Source organism: Indicator indicator, chromosome 28 (genome assembly GCF_027791375.1).
Source record: "Indicator indicator isolate 239-I01 chromosome 28, UM_Iind_1.1, whole genome shotgun sequence".
Taxonomy (NCBI): Eukaryota; Metazoa; Chordata; class Aves; order Piciformes; family Indicatoridae; genus Indicator; species Indicator indicator.
Genome location: NC_072037.1, coordinates 13,245,852 through 13,264,201, shown reverse-complemented (window position 1 = coordinate 13,264,201; position 18,350 = coordinate 13,245,852). Strand labels below are relative to the sequence as shown.

Genomic DNA, 18,350 nt, shown 5'->3' with positions numbered 1-18,350 from the left:
GGTGCCCACCCCCCTGCAGCCCCCTCCCCACAGCTGCTGCAGCGTCCCAGCAGGGCCAAGCACTGAGCAGAACCAGAACCTTTATTTTTGTAGCTTGACCTCAGCTGGGGACGCTGCAGCACCTGGGGAGGGGACACAAACCCTCTGCTGGGCTCCAGCTCTGCTCTCCACACAAGGTGCCAGCAGCCTCTCCCTGGTAGGCAGAGCCCAGCTGGGGCACACAAGGGATCAGCAGCGATTCAGAGACCACCTTTCTATTGCTATTTTTGTATGGAATGGTTCAGGGCCAGCTGGGGGTGCCCAGGGCTGCCCACAGCTCCCTCACCTCTGGGTATCCTGGGTGGCTCTGAAGAGCAAGGCCTCACCCCAAGTTTTTAGTCCAAGTTGCATTGCTCCAGCCCTGCAGACTTTTGTAACTGTGCCCTATTTATACTGAGATTAAAACCTTTCTACTGCAGCCCAGGCCCTGCTGTGTGCTGTGCAGAGCAGCCAGTGACAGCTCTCCATCTGCTCTGGCAGGGCTCTGCTGGGCCCACACTGCCCTGGCAGGCGGCTTGTGAGTGCCCCCCAGGGCCTTTGCTGGTTCCTTAATTCCCCACACTCCCTCCCTTCCCCTCCCTCTCACACTGGGGAGCTCCTAGGAGGCCCTGAGCAAGGAGCACTCAAATGATGCTCAGTGTTTAGCAGGAAGGGATTGAGGGAGAGCTGAGGGAGAAGAGATCAATTCTTGTGCTTGCTCTAGCACTACAGTGGGGTGCCAGGCAGCAGAGCAGCCCAGGCTGCTGGAGCTGTGCTTGGAGCTCAGCCAGCAAGCACTGCAGCCCTGAGCTGCACCTTCCCTGCCCCTCAGCCACACAGGGGCATGGAGCAGCCTTCAGCAAGGGCAGGTCCCCCCCAGCTGCAGAGCAGCAGCAGGTTCTGTGCTTTGCCATCTCAGACAGAGGGGCTGCTGCCAGCTGTTGGCTTCTGGGAGGGCAGAGGCAGCATTTTGTGCAGCATGAAGCTGCTGCTGCTTTTCCTCCTTAAAAGCACCACAGGGGCAATAACAAGAGCAGGGCTGGCACTGGCCTGAGGCAGAGGTGCAGGCACCAGCACCTGGGAGGGGAGGGAGCGGGGGCAGGTCTGTAGCAGGCCAGAGCTGTGCAGTGGCAGTCACAGCACCACAGGAGCAGGTTTTGACTCCCCTTCTGCCTAGCAAAGCTGAGCCTTGCTGCTGCACTACGAGCCTTGCTGCTGGGTACGAGGGACAAAGCTTCAGCTCCCAGCAGCAGAGCTGTTGCCATAACAACTCCAAGGCTCAGAGCTCCACAGCACTGCCAGGGGCAGCTGAAGCCTTCTGCTCTATTTTTGCTTCAGGGTAAGGAGGAGCTGGCGTTCCCAGGGCTGGAAGCGTCACCTGGGGCTGGGATGTGTCACCTGGGGACAGAGCTGCCAGGGCAGAGCTGGCAGAGGAAAGCCAGCAGCTTGCTTTGGCTTTCCCCTGAGCTGCCTCCCTCCTGCTGCTCCCAACCCCAGAGAGGAGGCTGAGGCAGCAGCTCAGGCAGTTTGTTTATTGGCAAATAAGTGCTGAAACCCAGGAGCCCTGCAGCCAGAGGGGCTCAGTGCCCTGGGGCAGGGCAGTGCCCACAGCACCACTGCAGAGAGTGCAAAAGGTGCAGAAAGAAGCAGAGCTGGTGCTGAGAGACCCAGGGCAGGCTTTGAACAGAGCTTGGTGCAGGGCAGTTTCTCCTCAGCCAGTGGTAAGTGAGGCAGCCGCAGAAGGCCTTTGGTGAGCTCCAGCCATAAAGCTGATGATAGGACCCCAGGCTCAGCCCCCCCTGGGCCCACGGCAGCCTCTCCCCTCCTGTCGTGGGGTGCACCAAGTCTGTTCACCCAGGGTGGAAACAAAGGCTGGGACAGACACAGAGGGCAGCCTGGACAAGAGCCCTGGGGCAAAGCTTGTGGGAAGGCTGCAAACAGCAGCCCAGAGCAGCTGCTGGGAGGAGACGCAAGCAGGGGCCATGGTCCCTTGCACTGAGGTTTGCTTTCCAACACAGCCCCTGGGTTCCCTCCAGCTCCAGAGGCCAGTCCGAGCTGGAAGCCTCAGCTGGGGAGGTCCTGGGGAGCTTTGTGCTCTGCTCCCCCCCCAGCTTGCAGGCTCTTGGTGCTGGAACTCAGCTTCCTGAAGAGGTGGGACAGGGCAGAGAGGTTGTGTGGGGCACTGCCCACTGGAATGCTGCATGGTCTGACCTGGACAACTACTGCTGGAGGGGAAAGGAGGGGAGGGACAGACAGGCACTGACCCACACCAGACACAAGGGACAGGGAACACCCTGGGAGCTGAGGGCACAGCTGGGATGGGGAAGCTGCTGCCATGAACAAGAGTGGGGGGAGTGGAGAGAGGAACCAAGGAACCTTGTGCCATGGGGATTCAAAGCAGGCTGCACGGGGAGTGGGGGGGAACCAATTCAGTCCTGGGTGCCATCCCCAAACCCTTCCTGCAAGCTTCCCCTCTCCCTTCCCACCGTGCCCATGGGAGTGCCCTGGAGACAGCGAAGGGCACAGATGGAGATCCACATGAGGAATGCCAGGAGCTGGGGTCAGCCTTCTGCTGGAACCTTCCCCTTGGAGACCTTTAGCTGAGCAGCTCCAAGTAAGTGACAGGTACCTTCCCCTTCTGGTTCCCTCTCTCCCCTATGAGCCAGTCTGGGTCCATGCCTGGCAGGCTGTAGACAGTGATCAGCTGGGGACAGAAGGCAGCATTAGGCTCCTGCTCTGCAGCCAGCACCACCCAGGGCCCTCAGAGGGCTTCTGGGGGAACAGCAGCTCCTGAGGCCCTGCCGAGTCCCTGCAGCTGGCACAGACAGGACCTGCCTGGTGCTGTCCCTGGTGCCTTTTCCCCAGCCTGCCTGGGAAGGTGTTTCTGCATGCAGGGTGGCAGAGCAGTGCTCTGCCAGCCCTCCTGAATGCAAGAGTTCAGCATGGCCACGAGAGACCTCTGCAAGTGGCCAAATTTCCCTTTTTTCTCAACATGCTTAGAGCAGGCCTCAGCCAGCAGCTTCTCTCCCTGCTCCTGGAGAAGGCACCCAGCACTTGCTGGGCACAGCCAGCCTTCAGCAGGAGCAGGAGCAGCACAGGGGTGATGCTCCCAGCTTGCCACAGCTGTGGCACAAGCTCAGGGCAGCCTGGGGGACACCAGTGCCAAGGAAAAGCCTGGAGGAGCAATTCTGCAGAGCTGGAGGGGCAGGGGCAGCCCAGGGGCAACCCCAGCCCCAGCCAAGGTACCAACCTCATCTGCCAGCAGTGCCAGCTCGCTGCTGTCTGCTGCCTCATAGTCATAGAGCACCCTGGCCTTGCGCGTGCCACTGGCAGGGGGCTGCACCTCGCTGGGGTTCAGGACGCTCTCTGCCACTGTGCTGGGCACCCCAGCAAGGGTGGGCACCACGGGGATGGTAGGCACGGCCGGGAGGGGGCCAGCAGCCACTGCTGGAGGGGAGGCCGTGGCTGGGAGCGGGGAGGTGGATTCTGCGTTGCCAACGAAGGTGCCTGAAAAGCTTACATAGGAGGAGAGCAGAGGTCAGAGAAATGCCACCAGGAGCTCACTCCTGGCACTCCCAGCTGCATCTGCATTGCCCTGGGAGGGGGCAATGCCCTCACTGCTCAGACCATGCAACAGCTACCACCCTCTGCTTCCATTCCTGTGCCCTGATCTAGGGCTAGCGCCTCAGGGGCAGATCAGGAGGCTGCAGCATGGCACCAGAGGGGGCATCCTGCTGTGCCCTTGCCTGCTTTCAGGGGTCTGGGCCTTCAGCAAAGGGAGGGTCCTGGTGCTGCTACTCTGGGTGCCCAGCTGGAGCCTGTCAGCTTTCTGGGCTCAAGAGACAGCAATGGGGCTGCTGCCCTTACCCTGCAGGTGACCCCCCCCCTGCCACCCTGGGAGGGGGCAGCTCTGGCCCTTGCTGCCCTTGACAGTGAGTGCAGAGCCTGGCTGGGGTCATTCCTGGAGCCAGTCCTGTCGCACACCTTCCTCACATCCTCTCCCACCTGACTTACATCTCTCCTTTGGAGCTGTGAGCATGCAAAGGAACGGGACAGGGGCAGTGAGTAAGCAGCCAGTGCCACCACCCTGCTGTGCCAGTGCCAGCCGAGCCAGCCCTGGCCACACCACAGCACAGAGCCCCCTGCTGCAGCCCAGCACCCCCCAGCCTGCCCCCTCCCCCCCACCCCCGAGTAAACTCAGCCAGAGGGAAGATGTTGGAGCTGAACCCCGTGGCACAGTCTGTGCCAGCACACTGCCACCTGCCCTGAGGAGCTGCCAGAGCTCGGAGGGGGCTCTGGAACCTCTGCCCAGCATGAGGCTGCAGGGTGGGGGAAGGGCTGGGGGCAATGAGGAATGCAGGCAGCCCCCGGTCTCACCTGCCCAGCTGCTTCTGCAGCTGCAGCATGCTCTGGTAGCACTGCGCATAGTAGCTGCTCTGCGCCTCCACGAACTCATGCAGGCAGCGCAGATGATTCACCTGCAGGGAGCAGCATGGGCAGGGCTCGGCCTGGCTGCCGGGCACGGGAGCTCTGCCTGCAGCCGCGGCCAGCCCCGCTGCCCCTGGCACTCAGGGGGGTGCCGCCGATGCCCCCCTGGCACTCACGTGGGTGCTGCTGATGCCCTCCAGCAGCAGCCTGGTCACCTCTGCCTGCCGGTCGAACTCGGTCTGTGCCAGCCGCAGCTCCTGCTCCGCCTGTGGGACAGCACGGGGTGGCCAGGGCAGCACAGGGCAAGGACCCCCTTGGCCTCCCACAGGGAGAGGCATCCCCACCTCCTCCCTTCCCCACCTCCTCCCTTCCCCACCTCCTCCCTTCCCCACCTCCTCCCTTCCCCACCTCCTCCCTTCCCCACCTCCTCCCTTCCCCACCTCCTCCCTTCCCCACCTCCTCCCTTAGGATGTGCTGTGTCCTAAGGGGGTGATGGCCACCCAGCTATAGCTTGCTGGAAGCAGAGGAGCAGCGTCTGTGTCCTCTGCCCCTTCTCCAGGAGGGGCACAGCAGTTCCTGCCTGGCACCAGTGCTGGGGGAGGGCTCCTTTGGCTGTGCCCTGCTCGTTCTGACCCTGCAGGCTGGTAGCCTCTGAGCAGAGGCCACCCCCAGCAGGGCAGGCTGGAGAGGCAGCTGTGGGCCCTCTGCTGTGGTGCCAGCAGCACCAGCACTGTGCCATGGCCAGGCCAGGCCAATGCTCTGCTTGGCTTCTAAGCAGCTTTGTCTATTTTCAGCTCCAGCTGATCTCTTTTCTTGCAGCCTCAGGGCAAGGGATTACAGAAAGGCCTGGCACGGGCATTGCCACTGCCTGGCTTGCTCATTGGAGCTGGGCAGAGGCTGCAGCAGCACAGGGCTCTGTGGAGCCTGTGACAGGCAGACCCAGCTCCCCTTGGCACCACTCAGGATGCGACCTGGGGGCTCTCCCTGCCAGCTCTAAGCATTTGCAGCTTCCTAGAAAGCCATCCCTGTCTGGGGACCCGGGAGGTCCCTTCCAGTCCTGTGCTCCTCCAGGACATGGAGGTCTGAAGGCTGCTGACAGTTTGGTCTATGCAGCCAGGCCAGAGCCCAAGCAGAAGAGCAGAGCCAGCTGTGCTCACAGCTGGCTGCAGGCAACTGCTCTGCTGAGGACTGAGCTGGTTCAGAGGCAGCCAGGGGCTGGCACCATGCACAGCATGCAGGGAGGGCTGCTGAAGGCTGAGGTGTGAAAGGCAGTGGCAGCTCAGAAGGTGGCTGTGAGCTCCACACCATGCTGGACCTGCACAACTTGTCCTGGGCTCTAGTGCCCTGGAGATCCCCCACCAGAGACCCCCACCAGCGACCCCCCACCCCCCTTCCTGGCCCCCGGCAGCACCCAGCAAGCAGCCAGGGTGTGGAGCTCTGCCTCCATGCAGCCACTCAACAGGGTGAGTGCAGCTCACCTGGATGGGATCAGCTCCATGAGAGGCTCCAGATCTCCCACCCAGCCCTCCTGAGGCCTCTGCCCTGGTTTCAGCTCTGCTCCCAGAGCAGGAGCAGCCCCAGCAGGCAAGGGGCTACCAGAGGCCACATCCACATGCAGATGGAGTTGGCAGGGCCTCTGCCAGGAGAGCAGAGCTGAGCCTTGTCCCAGCTCCTGTGGCAGTGCCACAGGGCCCCCAGGGCTGCCCTTGCCACACTCCAAGCTCTGCAGTCTGTCACAGGGGACACAGCCACTGGGGTAGACTCCCCTCCCCCGCCCTGCACACCCAGGGGGTTCAGCACCCCTCCAGCTGGGTGCTTACCTTTTCCACTTCATCGTTCCAGAGCTGTGGGGGCCACAGAGCAGCAGAAAAGAGATCAGTGTTGGAGACATGGAGAGGCACAAAGCTCCATGGCAGGGACACCCAGGGACAAGCCAGCCCTTCACCCAGCAGCAGCTGCCACAGCCATGCCTCTTCCCCTCCCTTCAGCTCTGTGGCACAGCAGGCTCCAGGTCCCTGCCACTGGAGCCAACAGCACCCCAGCCCTGCTCCCTGCCAGGGCTGTCACAGCCACAGCAAGCCAGCAGGGCCAGGAGCAGGCAGTGCCCTGCCCAGCCTGGCCAGAGGTCCTCGCCAGAGAGTTCAGGTCAGTGTGGGCAGAACCCTGCCAGGCTGTGCCACCCGCAGCAGTATTCAGCTCCAGCCACAGTAAGCCCTGGCTGGGGGCTGCCTTGGGGCCAGGCTGCACCACCCTGCCCCTTCCTGCTGCCCCCAGGCACAGGGGCATAGCCCTGGCAGCCCAGCCTGCAGCTGCTGCTGGGATCTGGCTCCAGGGCAGCAGACAGCAGCAGTCAGGCATGGGAGAGGGAGGCAGAAAACCAGACTGGGCCTGGGCTTGGCTTCTCCTCAGCAGGCAACGACCCCCTCAGCCCCAGCTGCAGGAGCCCAGCTGGCAGCACAGTGCCCTGCCAGCAGCTCCCCAGCCCACTGCAGCCAGGGGCCATGCCCCCCCAGAGCCTCAGCCTCCCTGCCTAGGGGCTCCAGCTTGGTTCACCATGGTGTGGCTGGGTCCTGAGCTGGGTGCTGTGGTGCCAGCACTCCTCAGACCCAGGGGGTCCTAGCTGAGGCTCACCAGCAGCTGTCCTCAGGTGGCTGTGGGAGCTCCAGGTGCCCACCACAAAGAGCAGCTGCAGGATCTGCCTTCACTGGAGGGGTGCCATGCTCCTTGGCTTGCTGTCTGCTCCTGCTCCGACCTCTGCCTCTGCCCTGCAGCTCAGCTCCTGCTCCAGGCAAGCAGCCTGGCATCTCTTGACCTGAGCTGGGGGGGGGGTCCCAGCTGGGCCACCTCTGATGTGGTTGTGAAAGGCCAAGGACCACAGCTGGCTAGCCAGCAGGGCTCCTACAGGCACTTAAGTGCCCAAGGTCAGTCCTGGCTGCTCACCCAGAGCAAGTCTGGAACCCTTCTCTGGCTGCCCAGTGCCAGCATCCCTGCTGGCAGAGCTGCTCTAGCAGAGCTCTGGAGAGGGAGCACTGAACCAGGCAGAGATGTGCCAGGAGAGACACCAAAATCCCCTCCTGTCCTGGGCACCTCTGCAGACAGGAGCAGCTCAGTCTGCAGCCTGCTGCTGCCTCACCACCTCCACCCTGCAGCCACTCCTGATCCCAGCACCACTCTCCAAGCAGGTCAGGACAGATCCCCCTGGGAACGAACACTGATGCTGCCAGCTCAGCCTTGCCTCTGACTCCACAGGGGCTGGGGCTCCCCCCCCAGCCCAGGGGATGGCAGCTCAGAGGCTGGGCTGCCCTCTTCCAATACCCCCAGACCCCACTCCCCAGCCCTGCCCCTCCCAGACTCTCCCCTGAGCTGCATCAGTGTTGTTCTGGATGCTGCTTTAGGAAAGAGAATGAGTTTTCAACATTTTAAGGAGAAATGTGGCACTGTGCAGGGGGCAGACAGCAGCCCAGCACAGGAAGACACTCAGTGGGACACAGCAGAGCTGCAGCTGGCTGCAGGGCACAGCTGGCTGCAAAAGGGTCCTGAGGTGAGAGGGGACAAGTGCCCTGCACTTGTAGAAGGGAGGCTGCAGTGCCAGCCTGCTGTGCTCTGCTATGGGGGGTAGCAGGGAAACTCCTCCACCTTTGCCCACCCTGACTAGCCACAAAGCCTCTGGGCACTCACAGCTCTGCACTGGCACAGGTGTGGCACTGCCAGTGGCAGCTGGCACCATCCAGAAAGGGCAGCCCTGGAGGTGCTCTCCTCTCAACTGCTCAACTGGGCAAAAACAAAAAACCTGAAGATTGCCACCAGAAACGCAGGACCGGCAGAGGCTGGGGAGCAGAGCAGGCAGCACAGGTTCCAGAGCCCCAGCGGGCACCCCGGGCGGGGCAGCTGCACCCTGCAGGGTGGGCTGGGGCAGCCCTGGGCCGCCCATGTCACATTAAAATGTTGAAAGCAGCGGAGCAGAAGGTCCAGGCTGGAGCTTCGGGGGGAGGGCAGGAGCAGGCGGGGCCTGGGGCAGTCTTACCGCGGAGGCGCTGGCGGAGAGCACGAAATTGCGGGGTCTGGTCTGCTGAAAGTCAGGCACAGCCTGGGGGGGAACACAGCTTCAGCTGCCAGCCGCGGGGCACGGCAGCCCCTCCTGGCTGGCACAGGGCAGCCCCTCCTGGCTGGCACAGGGCAGCCCCTCCTGGCTGGCACAGGGCAGCCCCTCCTGGCTGGCACAGGGCAGCCCCTCCTGGCTGGCACAGGGCAGCCACGGCTCCTCCCTCCCTGTGCCGGCAGCTCACTTCAGGTGCCCCTGGGACGGCAGCAGGAGGCCTCCTCCCGGCCCGGGCAGTGGTCTGTGGCAGCTGTGCCCAGGGGGCAGCCAGGCTTGTGCAGGAGGTGGCCTGGCACATGCAGCCACGCTGGGCACCTGAGCAGCAGGTCCTGCCTAAATTGAGAGCCACCCCAGCTGCAGCAGGGCTGGGGCAGCACCACCCCCGGGGCTCTCCCTCTGCCTGACAGCCAGGGAGGAGAGATTCCTGTGGCAGCTCAAACCTGAGCACAGGCAGCAAAGAGCACTGCGGAGCCCTGGGGCCAGCACAGCCCCCGGGCTGGACTCCTGCTGTGGGGGAAGGGAAGGTTCTCAGCCACAGCTTCTTCTGCTTTGGCTCTTTCAAAGCTCAAGAGCAGCTGCAGGAATCTCTCCTCCCATCCCCTAGTCTCCAGGAGTCCCCAGAGCAGTCACAGCACATGGGGTGGAGGTGCTCTTAGCACTGCCTCCCCTCCAGGAGAGGGATTTGCCACCCAGCCCAGCCCCCTCCTGCCTGCACCCCCTGAGCACTGCTGGCAGCAGCGTCTGTGCTGAGCTGATGCTGGAGAGGCTGCAGGCAGCTGATGGATGCTCCTCTCCTGCTGGAGCTCCTTCCCCAGGCAGCCACGGCCCTGACCACCCTCAGGTCATGCTGCAGGGCCAGTCCCAGCGGGGTAAGGGAGGAATGAATTTTTGTTACAGGATGGGACAGAGACAATGAGAGGTTCAGAGAAAGCAGCCCCGGGAGGCACAGCACTGCCAGCACAGTCAATACTCACATCTCCCTCACACTGAGCAAACACAAAGAAACAGAACAAAAAGGTTAGTGAACAAAACAGCACTGGGAGGCAGGGCAGGGCACAGGGCTGGGGGCGATGCCAAGCCCAGGCACCAGAGAGCAGCTCAGCTCTGGGCAGCAGCACACCCGAGGTGGGGGTCACACACAGAAGCTGGGGGGGACACCACGAAGGGGGAGAGCAGCAGAGAGGCAGCTCCAGCAGGAGCCCCTCCAGACCCTGGCAGCTCAGCACTATCTCAGCAGCTGCCCAAGGAGAGGACACCTCCGGAACAGGCTCCGGCTCTGCACACCCCACAAGGGATTCCCCCCAGGGCCAGGATGCTGTAGGGCAGCCTCATGTTTGTCCCTGGGGCAGGGGGAGAGGAGGAGGAGGAGGAGGACAGGGAGTTACCGTGGCCTTGGCCTCGGCAGCTTTGGCCTTCCTCAGCCGAGCCTTGCAGGCGTCCAGGTCCAGGCGTCGGTTCTGCAGGATCCTGCGCTCCTTCTGCGGGGGCAGAGCAGGGCAGCTGCTGGGCAGCTCGGGGCAGGGCAGGACCCTCCAGCAGCCAGAGCCAAGTCCTCATCAGAGTGCCAGGCAGAAAGAGGCCCTTGGCTAAGGTCACCTCTTCAGCAAGCCCTGGGCCTGGCTGCCAGGGATCCAGGCTCACCACAGCTGGGTGGTGCCCACCAGGCTGCAGGGGTCAGGGAGGGAGGGACCCTCACCAGGCACAGCAACTGGCACCTCTGCATGTGCCACAGAGGGCCCTGAGCACAGTGAGGACTGGCACTGCCCTGCTCTGGGACAGGGAGCTCCCTGCTCCCAGGGCAGGGAATGAGCTTCCTGGGGCTGTCTCCCTCTCCCTGCCCTCTGTCCCTGCTGCAGTACCTCCTGCTCCTGCCAAGGGGGGGCTCCTGCCATACTTACAGCAATGGTTCTCCAGTCCCCCTCCAGGAAGTTGCGCAGTGGGGTGAGGAAGGTGATGGAGGCAGTGTGGATGAAGTCTCGTTCTGCTGCACCCAGGAGCCTCTGAGCCTCTCCAACTTTGATCAAGGTCCTCCCTGCAACAAGAGAGCCTTCAGCTCCTCACAAAGCAGGCAGCCTTCTGTTGGCTCCTGCTGACTCCCCCAGAGCCAGCAGGCTCCAGGGGGGCACGGGCACAGGGCACCCTGCCCAGGCACAGTGCCCATGGCCACACCAGCTGCAGCCCCAGCTCGGGGCCTCAGTAGCTCCCAGTGCAGCTCTGATCTTATCTGCTGAGGCTCTTACCCTGGGGATGCCCTCCCTGCTCCACCTTCCTGCACCTTGCTATCTGTGTCTCATCAAACAGAGGCCCAGGAGCAGGGCAGCAAATGAGAAGCAGCAGAGCAGGACGAGCCTGGGCTGCTGAGGCCGAGCTGGCTGTGGCTGCACCTATTGAGCAGCCATCGACCTGCAGAGCTGCTCAGGGCCAGAGCAAGGACATCTGTGCCCTCAGGCTGCGCTGCTGAGCAGCTCTGCTGCTTACAGAACCCCAGATTCCCCCAGGAGGGGGCAAATGTTGAGACTGAAGAGCAGCATGATGCTCTCCGCGGTGGGGAAGGGCTGAGGCTTGTAGCCAAGCCCCAAACTCCCCAGGGCTGCTTTCCTCTCCCTTCTGCTGAAGAAAGGCTTCCACCCTCTGCCTGCAGGACAGCTAAGGGAAGGTTCTCCAGTTCAGGGTCTAGAGAAACTGCAACCAGATCCCCCCTGGACCAGAAATCTGTCCAAGAGGACGCAGCTAAAGCCTGCAATGACCAGTGCAGGCCAGCCCAGAGAGCCACAGCAAAGGCACCAACAGCTTCTGTGTCCTGGGGCAGCTCCACTGCCTGTCCTGCCTCCTTCTGGCCTTGCTTCTCCTCCAGCTCTGCCAGCCTGGGCTGCATCAGGAGTGGGGAGAGCCTGCCCTGTCCCCCAGCATGCAGTACACCTTGCTGTGCAGCCCCTGGCTGGGCTGTTTGGTGCTGAGCTGGAGAAGCCTCTCCTCTGCCAGCAGCTCTGCCAGCAGCACGCAGGCTGCCCCGGGGCAGCAGAGCCCCCTGCCCCCTGCCAGAGGCATGGCTGCTCCCAGAGCAGCCCTAACCCTACCCTGCCCCTGGGCAGGGCTGGATCCCCAGGGATCTGCTGCAGCCAGCTGACTCACCATAAGGTGTCCCTGGCCCGAAGTCATTGGCTGCCTCTGCCATGTACTGTGCCAGCAGCTCCCCATTGGTGACTCGTGAGGGCACCTTCCGGTCCAGCTTCTCGTAGAGGAATTCTTCTACCCTGGCACCTGCAACGAGGATGCCACTGGTGGTTATGGGATGGAGGGTGCAGGGGTGGCCCTGGGACTGGCAGTCAGGGCAGCTCACCCCATGCAGTCCCCAGCAGTGCAGGGGACAGTAAGCAGCAGAAGGTGTCCTGTGCCCAGCGCTCAGGAGCATTGCCAGGCTGTGCCAGCCAGCAGCCAGTCCCTCTCGACAGGCAAGGACAGGCCCTGCAGGGACAAATCTCAGCCCCCACAGGCTCAGTGCAGCAGGGCCTGCTGCCACGGGGCACCTCCAAGGCCGAGCTGAAGGGGTTTGTCCTTGGGGCACCAGCAGCTTACTGGGGTTGGGCTGCAGCAGGACTTCCGTCTGGCGCAAGATCTTCTCTGTCCAGTTCTTGGTGCAGTCTGCCCTGGCCAGCAGGTTTTCAAAGTGGGCATCCAGCTCAGTCTTCTCAGCCTGGCCCAGCTTCTCTTCAGTAAACTGCAGGGAGGAGGTGGCCATGAGCAGGGCTGCTCCTCCCCAGCAAAGCAGAGAGCTAAGCAGAGCCACCGAAGCCTCTCCCAGCTCAGGCATTTGCCTCAGGACAGAGCAGAGCAGCCTGCCAGGTCCAGCTCCCTCTTCCCAGGCACCTTCCAAGGGAGGGAGGCAAACTTTTGCCCAAGAGTGAAACAAGCCCTGAGATAAAAATAGAGCCCAGGTCCGAGAGGTGCTCCAGAAAAAGCAACTGAGGTCTGCTCCAGCTGAGAGCAGGCTGCTGCAGCCTGCCCCTGGCTCTCGAGGTGTCACCTGGGGGAAGTGCCACCTGCCCTCAGCCCTCCTGGCCCACCCCATGGCCTGCAAGCCCTGCAGGGCATGAATGCCACTGCACCCCCAAGCCAGGCTCTCCCCTCTCTGCATGGGACAAGCTTGTGCACAACTCAGGGCTGGCTGCAGGGCTTGGGGGTGCCCCCTGGCAGTGCCAGGCTGGCAGCTCCCCTTAGAACCCAACCACAGGGTATTTTTGAGCCCAAACTCCTGACCCAGCAGCTTGAGGGATCCGAGATACTGAAAGACCACTTTAGAGTCTATAGCTGTGCCACTGGGGATCCTACAGAGGTGACACTTTGTCCTTTGAGTCCTTGTTGATGTGCACTGGTGCTGTGCATTACCTGGCACAGCCAGGTGCCAGGGGATTAAAGTCCAACTCAAACCCTTTGATGGAACACAACTCCTGTCTGACCTACCACATGAGTCTTCTCCTCTCCCCTTCCCCAGCCCAGCTCTAGATGGGCCAAGAAGGCCTCTTCATGGGCTCTTGGCATGCCTCCTGGCAAGCTGTGCCCCTGTGGCTACCCCACTCCCACCAGCACCACTCTGGGAACCAGGCAGCTAAGGAGCAGCAGGAGGCAGGCAGCCAGCCCTGGGTAGCCCAGTTACAGCCACGTCTGGGTGGTGCCAGGGCAGGCTTAGGTTGGAGAGGAGGCACAATTTCTGTGCTGCAAGAGTGGTCAGGGATTGGCACAGGCTGCCCAGGGAGGTGGTAGAGTGCCCATCCCTGGAGGTGTTCAGGAACCCTGTGGCCATGGTTTGGTGCCCAGGGTGGTGCTGGGTTGCTGGCTGGACTGGGGGACCTTTCCCAACCCAAACAATTCTCTACCTGCACTGCAGGGACAGCCACAGCCTCTCCTGCAGCTCAGGGGCACAGAGGAGCTGCTGCCACGAATGCCCAAGGGTCACTTCTGCAGCCTGCTCAGCACCAGCACCCTCTGCTCACTGGCACCGGTTTTCAACACAGCCTTGCCATGGCCTTGCTGCTGGAGGTGGCGAGCAGCAGGCTGGAAGTGCCAGGGTGGCTGCACTGCTCTGTGCCCCCACAGCCAGGCTCCTGTGGGGCTGCATTCAGCTGCCAGCCATGTGTGAGTGGCTGAGGCTTCCCTCTGCTGTCCCTGTGGGAAGCCCTGAGCTGTTTGCAGGCTCTGCCAGGCTGGGCTGAGTCACTGCCATGCAGCAAACTGGGGCTTCCCAGGTATTTGGCATCATTCTTGAGTCATCTGTTGAGCAGCTCTCTTAAACAAGCCAAGGCTCTTTGATGCCAGTGGAAGAGAGACTCTCACCCTCCTTCCCAGGCAGCTTTTGCAGATCACTTTCAAATCCAGCTCCAGTTCCTGCAGTCTGGGCTCAGCCTGCACCAGCATCTGCCCTGGAGCTGTCAAGCCTAAACCCAGCTTCTTACCAGCTGAACTCAGCTCCCTACAGCACTGCTGCAGTCAGACCACTGCTGGAGGCCCCACAGGAGTGTGCCTCTGGAGCTGGCCCCCAGGCAGAGAGGCAGAGCCTGGGCAGAACTTTAGGCTCCTCCATCCTGTTACAGCAGAGCTACTCCCATTTGTTCCTCAGAACCTGATGGTTGGGTCAAGAGCCCTGTCCTGAACCCATGCCAGGATCACCCCATGCCAGGCCACAGTGCTGAGAGGCTCCACAGATCCTGCCCTGGCAGTGTCCCTGCAGCTGACCCTGCTCAGCACCAGTCCTGTCTGTGCCCATGGGGTGATGAATAATGCAGGGCAGCTTTTGTCAGTGCCACTCTGGCTCTCCAGGAAGTGGAGCTGCATTCCAGGGCATCAATAATTCAGCCAAGGGTTGAGTTTCTCTGGGAGGCTTGGCTGGCCAGTAGGAACCTCAGCTGCATGTGGGCAAGCAGGTTGGGAGCAGGGCAGCAGCACCTGGGCAGCTGGCACAAAGGCAGCAAGGCTGAGCTGGGCTGCACTTAGGGCAGCATAGAAAAAAACTCTTCCCCAGGAGGGTTGGCAGAGACCCACTGGGATCAGGAGGGGCAGCAGGCAGAGCTGAGCTGGATGGGTGCCTCTGTGGCACAGCCCTGGAGACCAAAGGCCATCAGGGCTGGGCTGGGGGCAGCACAGAGCTGGCTGTGAGCACCAGCAGCTGGCTGGGAGTGAGACCCCAGTGCTGCCTGCCAGCTGTGCCAGCACCACAGCTGCTTTGCACAGTGCAGCCCCAGCTGCCCTCTGTCTCTTCCAGGCTTTGGTGATTTTGATTTTTCCATCCCTCTCCCCTCCAGCCAGCCCAGGCCTGCCTGCTGTGAGCTGTCAGGGTGGCTGCAGCGCCCTGGCAGAGGACCTGGTGGCAGAGTTTGGCCCTTGGACCACTTACAGGGTCCCCAGGCTTTCCAGCTGGACATTTCTTAGGATTTTCCACCTAAAATCACAAAGATCAAACCTGGGCCAGGAGGCTTAAACCAAGAACAGCCTCCTGCACCTGCCAGTGGATCTGGACTGAGGATTTCCTGAAGGCTCTGAGGAGCTCCAAGTGCCCAAGCAGAGGTGACGTTGGCTCTTTTGGTGGTCAGAAGCATAGGAGCAGCAGTTCAGACAAATCTGCTGCCCACCCTGCACCCACCAGAGCCACTCAGCCAGCATCTGAGGGCTCAGAGCAGCTCTGGGCTGGGTGGGGGCAGAGCAAGCCTCAAGGACCTGGTCCCCAGCAGCCAGGCCAGGCTGTGAGCCAAGCCAAACTGTGCTAGAGGCCAGGAGGAAGCCATTAAGAGCACAGGAGAGGAAAACACTCTGCCCTCACTGATGGGAACATGCTGGGCCCTGCAGCTCCTGCTGTCAGAGCCCTTTCCTCCTGTTCAAACTCCTCCTGATACTGCCTGGCCAGAGAGCTGCAGACCGTGGGGAGAGCATCACTGCTTGTGCAGCTCTGGGGAGACAGCTCACAGCTCATCACAGCCACTCTGTCCTGGGCCTGCTGCAGGTGGGCACAGGCTGCCCACCCAGGGGCACACAAGCTCTTCAGGCTGCCTGGGTTCTCCTCTGCTAGGAGCTCTGCTAACTGGAGCTAGAAAGAGCAGGAAAGGCAGCAGTGGGGTTTGAGTTGCTGTTTTGTCAGGCCCAGCCCTAAACCCTCGATGCAGCATTGGAGAGGTTTCAAACCAGGACTGCTCTGCCCAAGGCCTCAGGGGTGGGTGCTGACCATGCTCTGCCTCAGTTCCCCCTTGCTGAGCAATGCTGCAGCCCTTCTGGCTGGAGCTCAGCTCTGCGCTGACCAGGCAGACAGCTAATGGAGCCTGAGTGGTACAACTCAGGGTGGACAGGCAGCTCCTGTGGCACATCACTGCTCAGAGCCTGCAGCTGAAAGAAGCATCTCCAGTGCTACATAAAACCGAGCTGGTGTTGGGCAGGTCCCCTCCTAGAGGATCTGTGGTGCTGGAGTGCTCCAAACCCAACCTGCCCTGCCAAAAGCAGACCCCAATGTGGGTACTGACAGGGCAGTGCTCACCCACACTGCATGGGGACAGCCCAAGCAGGCTGAATTCCCCCCAAAATGACAACTCAGGGAGTGGTTTTCAGTCTCTGCCATCCATTTCCTCACAGCCTCCCTCCTCACAGCCCCCCTGCGTGCTCTCCATGCTGCCCACAAGCTCCAGCGTCCCTTGTTCCCAGCAATGCCTCCTGCAACCTGCCAGCTGAGTGCCCAGGTGGGAGCCGGGCCGCGGGGGTGTAGCAGGCAGGAGCCACCCTCGCCCAACGCCCCCTGCTCTGCCATGGCTCTGTGCCAGCTCCCACCCACACCTGCCTCCTTCCCACGCCGGGAGGCTCGAAAACACTCAGCAGAGACTTACAACCAGGCTACTAAACAGGAGATTTGCTTCCTTTCCTCTGCTACCAAGGTCATTTGCATGAGAACAGCATCTCCAGGCTGCCCATCTGCTCCCGGGCTTTGCACCTGTGGTCAGGATCTCTGCTCACAACATGACTCACTGGCACGGGCGGCGATCCTGTGCCTGCCAGGCCAGAGCCTGGCAGAGCCTGGAGGCTGGGAACCAGCACTGCTCGGTGTGTTTGTAACCCCCACGCAGCAGGCAAGACAAGAAGCCCAGGCCCAAGCCCACCAGCTGGACTTCAGTTCTCTAGCAGGATCCCGACCGGCTCGGACTTGTTCCTCTCTCCTCATTTTCCAGCCCAGAGAGGTTTTCCTGCGGTTTTGCTCCAAAAACAGCCACGTTCCACCACCCACTGCATGTTCTGCTCCTCATGGGCAGCTCAATTCCTGCACCCCACAGCTCCCGAGGGTCACCGCAGCATCACCAGGGGTCAGTTCCGCTCCCGCCCAGGGCCAGCCCGCACCGCCCGGAGCCGCCGATGTCCAGCGCTGCCTGCTCCCGGAGCTGAGGCTCCGCCTGGCAGGCCCCGGCCAGCTCCGAACTGCCCCTGCCCCTCGGGATGGAGAACACCCCCGGCGCTGCTGGGACCTCGATCGCGGCTGCGGCGGAGATGGAGACAGTGGAAAAGAGCTGCGGGAAGGCCTGCGGCAGCCACCGTTGCATGACGGCCGAGCCCCCCCTCACCTGCATGGCACGGGAGAAGAAGACCCCCGCGTCCGACGCCAGCTTCTTCACGTTGAAATCCATGGCGGCACCCGGAGCAGCCTCCACCAGCCGCGCCCCCGCTGTCACCGCGGCTGCCGCCCTTTATAGCGCCGACCGATGCCTCCGGAGCCGTGCCGCAGCCTCTTAAAAGAGCTGCGGGTCACCGGCGGACCCTGCCGGCACCGGGACGGGTGTCCAGGCAGCGCGGAGGCGGGAGCGGAGCGCCGAGCTGTTACCGGAGCCGGCTACAGGCTCGGGCCTCCCAAGGAGCGCCTGGGGCAGCGGCGGGTGCGGCCCCTTTAAGTGCAGGGAGCCTCCCCCACCCCTGCCCCCTCCCCAGCCGCGCCACCGCAGCCCCGGGCTGGCCCCGCCCCCGAGGGACGAGCTCTGATTGGTGCACCGGCCGGCAGCCCTCAACTCTCATTGGCTGGAGGGCGCCGAGGGGCGGTACTGCTCGCCCCGGCCCGGCGCAGGCTGCGGCGCAGGGGAAGGAGACGCTGCCCTTCCGCGGCCATGGAGCGCGGTGCGGCCACGGGGTGCCCAGCGGGGCCGAGCGCCCACGCCACGGTGAGTGGTGCCCCCTGCGCCGCGTACGGAGGCCGAGCCGAGCGGGCCGCACCATCTCCAGGGTGGGCGGGAGTCGGGAGAATGAGAGTCCCGGGGTGAACGGGGCCTCGGGGCGCGGAACGCACCGGGATGCAGAGGATGGGGGACCCCCTTTGCCGTGACGTGGGGGTGCAGGAGGTTGGAGGATGTTCGGGATGCGTGGGGTGGTCAGGAGTTGGTGAGTGCAGGATGGGATGCACCTGGGTTGCGAATGGCCTGAGGACACGGAGTCCTGGGGTTGCCCAGGGGTGGGAGGGATCTGAGGAGCCCCTAGGGCGATGTGGATGCTGCAGGCGCAGCGGCTGCGGGGACGCTCTGGGGGTGCAGAGGCTCCAGCTTGCTGCAGTGCTGGTCCGGGGTGCCATGGCAGCCCGCGGCGGGCATGCTGCGGGGAGATGCCCCGGCCGGAGGATTTCGCTGGTGCCTTGCTGTGTTGTGCCTCCTGCCCGGTACGGTCCCCTCCCTGCCTGGTACGGTGCCCCCGGCTGCTTGCTGTGTCCCAGGTTTCTTGCACTTTGCTCTCCCGGCCCGGCCCTGTGTTTTACCTTGTGGGGAGGTCCCGGGTCTGGCCCCTGCGGCCACCTTGAGCCCAG

At 62.9% G+C, this 18,350-nt stretch overlaps 1 protein-coding gene across 3 annotated transcripts; it reads right to left on the bottom strand.

Moving 5' to 3' along the window:
- Positions 1-2,614: 2,614 nt before the first annotated feature.
- SH3GLB2 (SH3 domain containing GRB2 like, endophilin B2) lies at positions 2,615-17,193 on the bottom strand. Of its 3 annotated transcripts, XM_054393365.1 has the most exons (13): positions 17,131-17,193; positions 12,122-12,263; positions 11,678-11,806; positions 10,444-10,577; positions 9,931-10,023; positions 9,520-9,531; positions 8,471-8,533; positions 6,267-6,290; positions 4,623-4,712; positions 4,396-4,496; positions 4,033-4,047; positions 3,269-3,533; positions 2,615-2,722 (listed from the first exon to the last, which is right to left on the bottom strand). In XM_054393365.1, the coding sequence occupies exons 1-13, from the start codon at positions 17,191-17,193 to the stop codon at positions 2,615-2,617; spliced, it is 1,239 nt and encodes a 412-aa protein (XP_054249340.1). The 3 variants fall into 3 exon arrangements, with proteins under 3 accessions (XP_054249340.1, XP_054249339.1, XP_054249341.1); XM_054393364.1 differs by lacking the exons at positions 4,033-4,047; positions 9,520-9,531; XM_054393366.1 differs by lacking the exons at positions 8,471-8,533; positions 9,520-9,531.
- Between the last annotated feature and the right edge of the window lie 1,157 nt (positions 17,194-18,350).

Excerpts from the sequence above, each read along its gene's own strand:
- SH3GLB2 (XM_054393365.1), bottom strand. The coding sequence starts at position 17,193 with ATGGATTTCAACGTGAAGAAGCTGGCGTCGGACGCGGGGGTCTTCTTC. Across the intron at positions 10,578-11,677 it reads CGGGCCAGGGACACCTTATG|GGAGGACCTTGATCAAAGTT; the intron begins GTGAGTCAGCTG and ends CTCTTGTTGCAG. Across the intron at positions 6,291-8,470 it reads TCTCCGCCAGCGCCTCCGCG|CTCTGGAACGATGAAGTGGA; the intron begins GTAAGACTGCCC and ends TGGCCCCCACAG.